This window comes from Sorex araneus, chromosome 3 (genome assembly GCF_027595985.1).
Source record: "Sorex araneus isolate mSorAra2 chromosome 3, mSorAra2.pri, whole genome shotgun sequence".
Classification (NCBI taxonomy): domain Eukaryota; kingdom Metazoa; phylum Chordata; class Mammalia; order Eulipotyphla; family Soricidae; genus Sorex; species Sorex araneus.
Window position 1 is genome coordinate 182,284,829 of NC_073304.1, and position 9,077 is coordinate 182,293,905.

Consider the following 9,077-nt stretch of genomic DNA (forward strand, 5'->3'; position numbering starts at 1 on the left):
TCCGGGTCCCGCGCGCGCGGGGCCCGCCGGGAGCCGGGCAGCCGCCATGGCGGCCGTGTGAGGCAGGCGGGCGATCGCTTAGCGTCGCGGATAGCGGCGAGCAGCAGCAGGCAGCGGCGGACCGCGGCGGCACAGCCCGTGGGCGCGGCAGTGGGGAGAGGCGGGGCGGCGGCAGGTACGGGCCGCGGGGAGGGAACGCGGCGACTCAGCCCGGGGTCGGGGTTGGGGGAAGGTGACGTCAGCGCGGGCCGGGAGTTCCGGCGGGAAGCGGCTCGCGGGACCGGGGTCCGGGTGTGCGTGCGTGCGTGTGCATGTATGCGTGAGTGTGTGCACGCGCGTGTGTGCGCATGTGTTACCTCGCCCCCCTCCCCAATTCCATAGCTCAGATTCCATGGAGGGAGGGTGTGCTCATGCTCCAATTCCATGTACATGCATGCGTGCATGCGTGCGCGTGTGTATGTGTCACTCCACCCCCCTCCAGTTCCATCGCTCAGACTCCATGGAGGGAGAGTGTACACATGCTCCAATTCCGTGTGCACGCACGTGTGTGTGTGTGTGTGTGTGTGTGTGTGTGTGTGTGTGTGTCCTCCCCAGTACCATTCAGGGTGCTTTTGCATCATTCACACAAGCAGGCATGTGCTGCATGGGGCCAATCTCTGTGCCCACCTGAGTTGGGGGTCGCCAAGCTCTGGCAATTGTATATTTTCCAAGTCTTCCAGTGCGTGCGTACACACACACACACACACACACACACACACACACACACATACACACATACACGCACACCCGCATTTCTATATTTTCCAAGTCTTTCAGTGGTGTACACACACACACACCCGCATTTCTATATTTTCCAAGTTGTTCAGTGGTGTACACACACACACACCCGCATTTCTATATTTTCCAAGTTGTTCAGTGGTGGGGGCTGGAGTGATAGCACAGCGGGTAGGGCGTTTGCCTTGCACACGGCCGACCCGGGTTCAAATCCCAGCATCCCATATGGTCCCCTGAGCACCGCTAGGAGTAATTCCTGAGTGCAGAGCCAGGAGTAACCCCTGTGCATTGCCAGGTGTGACCCAAAAACAAAAAAAAAACCAAGTTGTTCAGTGGTGTACACACACACGCACGCCCCCTTTCAGTCCAGCCAGGTGATGGAGTGGGGGATAGAATCCAGAGCAGAGACTTGGAAGAAGTCAGAATCCTTGTGCATCCTGCGTCTGCAATTGGGTTTTGCCTCAGGTTGTTTAACATTTGGTGAGTGGTTTTCTTAGGAATCAGAAGGCTAGGTAACAGCTGATGTTTAATCAGACAAGTTTTGACACAGTGGTTGTCACTCTCTCAGAGCCTGAAAGATGACCACAGCGGCAAGGCCGACGTTTGAGCCTGCGAGAGGTGGGAGAGGGAAAGGAGAAGGGGATCTGAGCCAACTTTCGAAGCAGTATTCAAGTAGAGACCTTCCTTCTCATACCAAGATCAAATATAGGTAACAGAGGTGCCTGGTGCTGGGGTGGGGGGTATGTCACAAAGGAAGCCCCAGTCTGTTCAATGATAGGGTCATAGGCATGGTTGAATCAGAGCCCTTAAATGTATTCTTTTCATAGCATTGAGTACTATAGCACATCCAACACTAGAATTACGACTTAGGATTAAGAAAAGTTACTAGATACTCCCTAAGCAGAACTAACCTCAGGGATATTGCACTGTCCGTATGAGTTGATAGGAGATAATTACTCCTGTTGCTGTAGCGGCCCTAAGTTGACATACTAGTGAAAAATAAAAGCTTTCTGATCTGCTGCCTTCATTTAGGGAGTGCATGATTTCTTTTGTACTTCTTGAAACATAAAGATGCATCTTACTAACTCACAGATTGGGGTCAAGAACTTTTATGCTTCCAGTAGCCACTTTAGGAAGACAGTTTCTTCCTAAATTGTCTTCTTAGTTTACCCTGATATTGTCTTCCTAGTTTACCCTGGTTTGTTTCTGTTTTAGACAAACCACCCAGGATGCCCCTGAAGAGGTTCGGAACCGAGACTTCCGGAGAGAGCTGGAGGAGAGAGAGCGAGCTGCTGCCAGGGAGAAAAACAGAGATCGTCCAACCCGGGGTATCGGCATTAGCTCTGACATTTGTTTCATAATCACCTTGTCAAAGCTTTCATTTCATGAACGAGTTGGAACCTTGTGTTTTTGTTTGTGTGCAGTGTTGGTAAGCTGTAATCTTCTCTGATGATTCAGTGAATGAGAGAAGATTAGAGCCTATAGGCTGTGTCCATCCAGCCCATATTACAAGGACCAGGGTGGTCTGGGCCTTGGGCAGCCATTCTTTCTGTTCAGATTAAAGCATTTTCATTGTTTCCGACAACTAGACTCAGGAGGCCCCGTGGCTTCTGTTGCTGCTGTCTCCCTTTCTTGTCACTGCATTGGGACGTGTTTCCTGTGAACAGCTGTTGTTCCTCTGTTAGCATCAGCATGGGTTTCTCACAAACATTCACTGAAGGCTTACTTGCTGTGACCTGTTTATGATCCCTGCTGTCCAGATGCTTAGTCTAAGCGCTGTGTGACCTCAGGTCCCTAAAATGTTCGGAGAAATGCGCCATTAGCTTCAGAAAGGTAATGATGTCTGTTTTCCCCAGAACATACGACCTCCTCATCTGTGTCAAAGAAGCCCCGGTTAGATCAGATTCCCGCCGCTAACCTTGATGCCGACGACCCGCTCACAGATGTAGGTTTCATTTTCTCCTGTCACCTCGGTTATGGAACTGTTTTTTCAGAGATGTAACTGGCTTTTCATGTGTTCTCTGTTTCTTTTATTAAGAAGTGACCCGTAGGGGCCAGAGCAATAAGGCAGCGGGGAGAGTGTTCGCCTTGCACACGGTCGACCTGGTTCTTTCCCCAACACCCACATAGTCCCAGTGAGCGCCACCAGGAGTCATTCCCAAGTGCAGAGCCCGGAGTAACCCCTGAGCATCCCTGGATGTGACCCAAAAACAAACCACAAAGAGGACTGATCTGTATTCCAAGCATTCTTCCCATGGCCACTTCTCAGCCCTTTGGGGTCACCATGTGCCCCTGCAGCAGGCACACTCGGTTAGGGCTGTGGGGTGGGCCCCCTGTGGGGAAGCGCAGCTGCTTCCTCTCAACGTAAAGGGGAGAGGATTAGGGTCAGCACTCACGCTCACCCTGCGGGACCCTGCTGTCTGTTTGATCTTTTATACCTTGTTAAAAACCTGAGTGACCTCTCATGGCTGGCATCTAATTAAACAATGCCACCGTTTTGTGCCAGAGCCAGTAATTACAGTGAATAATCCAGTTAGAAGAAACCCAGTTGAATGCGTTGGCGCCAGCTGCCCCCCAGGCTCACATTGGAGTGAGTTTGATGAGCACAGACGACAGATTGAGTAGGAGTGAACAGTTACCTGTTTGAAGTCCTTTTCTCCTGAGAAGTTAGACTCTCCTTTGTACCTTTGGTTATCCTAGCATAAAGTTGATTGGATGCACCTAGAACTGTCTTAATTCCGGTTGATAAATTGTATATACAATTCTATACCATATTGTCACTGTCATGTTCCTTGCCTTGTTTGAGAAATATTTCCATGCTCAACTTGCTGTAGAGCATGTATATTTAAAAGCTATTTTGTGATGGATACTATTCTCATCTCAAAAATGCGTTGGGTTGCTATTTCAGAATTGTGTTTTTTTGTGAATTTTCTTTTTTCAGGTCTTTGATTTTGGGGGTGGGATGGTAGGCCACACCCTGTGGTGCTCAGGACTTACTCCCAGGTCTGTGCTCAGGATCACTCCTGGTGGGGCTCAGGTTACTGTATGGGATGGAACCCAGGCTACCCTCTGGACTATTGCTCCAATCCCAAAGATCATTTGTTTTTCTGTTTGGGGGGCCCTAGCTCTCCATTTAGGGATCACTTCTCACGGGGCTTGGGGGAACTTACTGGTACTAGGGATCAAACTTGAGTTGGCCCTGTGCAGGTTCTTTCCTCTACTTTGGCCCCTGGTTGTTTAATTTTAATTATATTAGGAAAATCGGATAGAACCAATGGGTTGGTAACTGTAATTTTTGTTGTTGTTTTGTTTTGGGGCCACACCAAGCAGTGCTCAGGGTTCACTCCTGGCAGGCTCAGGGGACCAGATGGGTTGGCAGAGATCAAACCCTGGTGGCTGCATGCACGGCAAGAGCCTCACCCTCTCTACTGTCTGTCTGGCCCCAGAAACTAATTTTTCTGAGAAAAATGACTAACAGAGTTTAACAGCATTTCTCTGTTAGACTCTGTCATCTTTCTTTCTTTAAGGAGGAAGATGAAGATGACGATTTTGAAGAGGAGAGTGATGATGATGACACAGCAGCTCTCCTTGCAGAGCTGGAGAAGATCAAGAAGGAAAGAGCTGAGGAGCAGGCCAGGAAGGTAGGCCAAATGCTGAGGGTCCACCTTCTGTCCTTCTCACAGATCCTAGAAACACTTTTATTGGTATTTTTGCGGCACTGGGCATCGATCCTTTGATTGCACATGAACGAGAGGCTGGCCCTGCACAACTGTGCTCCATGCCCCCCTTACTGGTATTCTTTGGTTGGGTGCATCTTACCTATAATGTGCAAGTTCCAGGTGTGCAGCAAGATTCTGTATGCATTATATCCCAAGATGATTTCCACAATGAATCTGGCATCTGCATCCATAAATACATTTTTATGTGGAAACTTAAAACTTACTAAAAATTATAAGTAATCACGAAAATTGTGAGTCTTCAAGCTCTACTTTCTTTACAAGAAACGGAATTTAAGCTCTTGACCAGCTTTATTGAAGATAATCACTTTATGCAGATGTGTTTGTGATTTTGTGTGTCTCTCAGGTCTCTCGTTCTCTCTCTCTGGTATAAAAATGTGTGGATAGTACTTGGGGTTGAATGGCAGTTTCTTTTGTTCCTGTTTCCTGTCTGGCAAGTGCCCAAATCCCCCTTCCAAGCCAGTCAGTCTGTTGTGCCTGGGAGCCCTCAGAGGGCTGGCTGCTGAGCATCGGACTGGTGGGCTGTGCTGCCGCTGTGGGGATCTGCTTATCAGGGCAATGGCATCTGCACACGGCACACTAAAGAGTGTGTGTGTGTGTAAGACTTTATTTCCAGGGATCAGCAGGTGAGGCGCTTGCCTTGCATGTGGGCTCAATCCCTGGTACCCCAGATGGTCCCCCGAGCCTGCCAGGAGTGATCCCTCAGTGTAGAGCCAGGAGTAAGCTCTGAGCACTACTGGGTGTGGCCCAAAATAAAAATTTAAAAAACTTGTTAGTTTCATTGTATGTGATTGACATTCCACACCTGCAGGAGATTGTACAGCAGATGGGGCATTTGCCTTGCACGAGGCTGACCCAGGTTCCATTCCTAGTACCCCATCTGGTTCCCTGAGCCTGCCAGAAGTGATTCCTGAGCAACACCGTGGCCCAAAAACCAAGAGAGATGAAATTAGCTATGGAATTAACATGAATCTTCTCTGTCACTGACAGGAGCAAGAACAGAAGGCTGAAGAAGAAAGGATTCGTATGGAAAATATTCTCAGTGGCAACCCGCTCCTCAATCTCACTGGCCCATCCCAGCCTCAAGCCAACTTCAAGGTTAAAAGAAGGTACTGAGCAGCAGCAGGCTGAACCTCTTATGCTCCGATGGGCACAGCTGGTCTTCGCTTGTAGGATAATGGCAAGGGAAGGAGAGAATGGTACACTTTCACGTCTCTTCGTCTCTTCAGCTGTGTGCCAGATGGAGCGCGGAGGCCAGCGACAGCAGGCAGGGTTAGGTGGGGGCGAGGGGCACATCTCCCTCCCACGTCCCAGCCTCTCATGGGAGCCCATCCCCAGACTCCTCAGGGGGAACGGAGCCCCCTCCCCACCACCTCCCACAGCACCTCAGACCTCCCCTGATAGAGCTGCCTGGAGGCCACGCTCGCTTCTCCTTTTTCCCATCTTCCCCTTATTCCATCTGACAGTCCTCACCTAATGTGACCTTGAGAGAAGAACACAAGACCAGGAGCATCGTTCATGTGGGAGAGTGTGCAGAAAGAAAGGCCAGAGTAGGCACTTAGAGAAGCCGACCTGTGTCCTGGTCACCCTGACCTTAAAAGCCCTTCCCAGGGGATCCAGAGGGAGGCAGAGGCTGAGATTCAACTCCCGCTAGGCGTGTCTCCACTGCCCTGAAGGGGGTTGTGACTCACACCCAGGTCCCTCCTCATGGCCTTGAACCACCAGGCCCAGAGACTGACCCCCAGACGATGAGCTGACCATTTCTCTTTCCCAGCCCCGGGTCCTGGTGATGGTGGAGGTAAGGCCGAGACCGCTGGATGTGATGCTGCCGCTCTGCCAGACAGTGGCTGCTGGGCCTGTGGGTCTCCTGGGCTGGGCCCATCACCTGGGAGCCTGCAAGGCCCCAGCATTTCAGCCCCTTGTTGGGACAAGACCTTTGTCACTTCTGATCCACAGTGTCATGGAGACTTGGGAAATCCTACTTTATTTGCCTGGTGACTGGGCAGCGATAGCCTCCCAGACCCCGAGGCCTACCTTCCCCCAGAACCACCCGGACTGTTCCCGCACTCGTGTCCTTCCACCCAGAGCCAAAACAGGACAGGGAGGATGGCCGAGAAGCGGTCCAGTCCTGGTGCCCAGCACTCAGCAGACTGCAGGCTGCAGGCCACAGGCCACAGGCCAGATCAGTGGCCCTGTCAGTGGCAAGGAGAGCCCTGGGGTCCATGCTCCAGCAGGGGACTGTCCTGAGTAGGACTGACCCGTCCTGCTAGGCTGCAGATCTGTCCCAGGCTCCTGTCTGCCCACAGCTGCTGAGCTCTGCTGGCGAGAGTGACCGGAAACGAACGTGATATGTGTTCTGTCTCCCACAGGTGGGACGATGATGTGGTCTTCAAGAACTGTGCAAAGGGTGTGGATGACCAGAAGAAAGACAAAAGGTTTGTCAATGACACATTGCGCTCCGAGTTCCACAAAAAATTCATGGAGAAGTACATTAAATAGCACAGCCCCACATGGTCCAAAAGTTCATGGAGAAGTACATTAAATAGTGCAGTTCTACGTGCTCTAAAAGTTCACGGAGATAGCACAGTCCCACGTGCTCCATCAGAGGCTGTAAACTGGGGTGACAGCTCTGACCTGGTTTGGGTCAGTGTCGCCCTCATCTAGACTGTGTAGACCATCCTGGGTTTCAAGTCCCTCGATGCTTTTTTCCTTTATTGCTGTGTATGTCGTGTTTTGCTTTGAGTGTGTGGAAAGGGAATCTGCTTGTAATAAACTCGTGTCGTGATCTGAGTAAGTACCTTTCGGGGTCTTTATTGACTGGGTTTCAAGTCCCTCAATGCTTTTTTCCTTTATTGCTGTTTATGTAATGTTTTGCTTTGAGTGTGTGGAAAGGGAATCTGCTTGTAATAAACTCGTGTTGTGATCTGAGTAAGTACCTTTCGGGGTCTTTGTTGACGTGCGAGCAGCTCACACACCATGGACCAGCTCACTCTTGGGCCCCTGCTGTGTGTAGAGACCGCGTTCACTGTGATGTGTTTAAGCTCGAGGGAGCACGAAGTCCCCAATGCACGCTCTCCTTCCACATGCCCAGGAAGCACCTCACCCCTTCCCGGGGCCGCCCCCCCCCCCCCCAGCCACTCAGAGCCACTTCCTCTTAAGCGAGAGTTTGCAGACTGACACTGCAGAGACAGAGCCCAGGGTAGCTAGGCCCCGTCAGCCCAGCAGGACATCTGCCTCTGGGAACGGGTTTGTGTGTAGAAGTGCGCAGTCTGCAGAGCTGGGCTTTCCTGGGGCTTGGCTGTGGTTTGGGCTGCCTTTGAATAAGGATTTGGGAGCAGAGATGCTTTCCCAGCTGAGGGAGGCTGAGCCTACCTTCTCCCGAGGCACCCAGGGCCTCGCTACTGCTCATGCTCCTACCTTCCCACTGAGCTCAGCTTTCCAGAGACTTTGACTGGTGTGGTCTTTGGGATTTGTATTTATTTGTTTGATGGAGCAATAACACAGCAGGTACGGCGTTTGCCTTGCACTTTTGTTTTGCCTTGCACGTGGCCGACCCCAGTTCGATTCCTTCGTCCCTCTTGGAGAGCCCGGCAAGCTACTGAGAGTATCCCACCCGCACAGCAGAGTCTGGCAAGCTACCCGTGGCATATTTGATATGCCAAAAACAGTAACAAGTCTCACAATTAAGACGTTACTGGTGCCTGCTCAAGCAAATCGATGAACAGCGGGACAATAGTGCTACAGTGCGTTTATTTGTTTGGGCTACATGGGAGTGCTCAGGGCCACTTCCAGCTCTGCCCGGGGTCACTCCTGTTGTGCTGCAGGATGGGGCAAGGCTGTGGCGAGTGCCCTGCTGCTCTCCGGGCCCTTGCCATGGTCACTGAGCCTGTCCTGGCCTGGCCATTGCCCCAGTTTCCTTTTCTGCTGGCCAATGCTGGGACCCGGGCCCGCCATGGCTTCGTTGGCACCACACGGCTGGGCTTCCCTTGGCTCATTCCCCATGTTGGGCACACCCCAGTGAGGGCCTTGTTCAGGGGTGGAGTGTGCTAAACCCACAAGGGCTGCCCTGGGGGAAGTGACCACTCGCCACAGTTGCTTCTGGGCCTCCAGAACAGAGGACTGAGCTGGGAGCTGGGAGGCGTCCCCTTCATCCTGTTCCAGCCCTGGGTCCAGGGGACTGGATGGCCACTGATGGCTGTCCCTTGACCCATCAGAAGGGAATTGAGTAGGTTTCCTCTGAAGGCGGAGCCCCCATGGCAAAAGGCAGTTCAGAATTCTGGCAGGGCAGGGCAAGGCTGAGGGCAGTCACACTCTCCCAGTGGCTGGGCTGCAGGACCATCAGGAACCTTCCTGGGACCGGGGCCTTACTCTGAGCTCACCAGCAGGGGGAGACAGAGACCATTCTGGCTGTGCCAGTGCTAGAGGCTGCAGAGAACCAGCCGTTGGTGAGAAGGGCTCTGGCTAAGTGTCCCAGCTTCATGGGAGATGCTGCCTCAGCATCCCCTATGGCCTGCAAGGTGCTCTCATACCACCTCTGGAATCTGGAAGCTTCTGCAGGCTGCAGCC

The 9,077-nt window shown here is 52.0% G+C and overlaps 1 protein-coding gene across 1 annotated transcript; it reads left to right on the plus strand.

The window, feature by feature from the left end:
* The first annotated feature begins 5 nt into the window (after positions 1 to 5).
* Positions 6 to 7,439, plus strand: CWC15 (CWC15 spliceosome associated protein homolog). The gene is made up of 7 exons (XM_055133466.1): positions 6 to 175; positions 1,343 to 1,483; positions 1,990 to 2,102; positions 2,631 to 2,719; positions 4,302 to 4,415; positions 5,502 to 5,620; positions 6,881 to 7,439. Exons 2-7 carry the CDS (start codon positions 1,353 to 1,355, stop codon positions 7,008 to 7,010), a joined length of 696 nt encoding a protein of 231 aa, XP_054989441.1. The 5' UTR covers positions 6 to 175; positions 1,343 to 1,352; the 3' UTR covers positions 7,011 to 7,439.
* Positions 7,440 to 9,077: the final 1,638 nt, after the last annotated feature.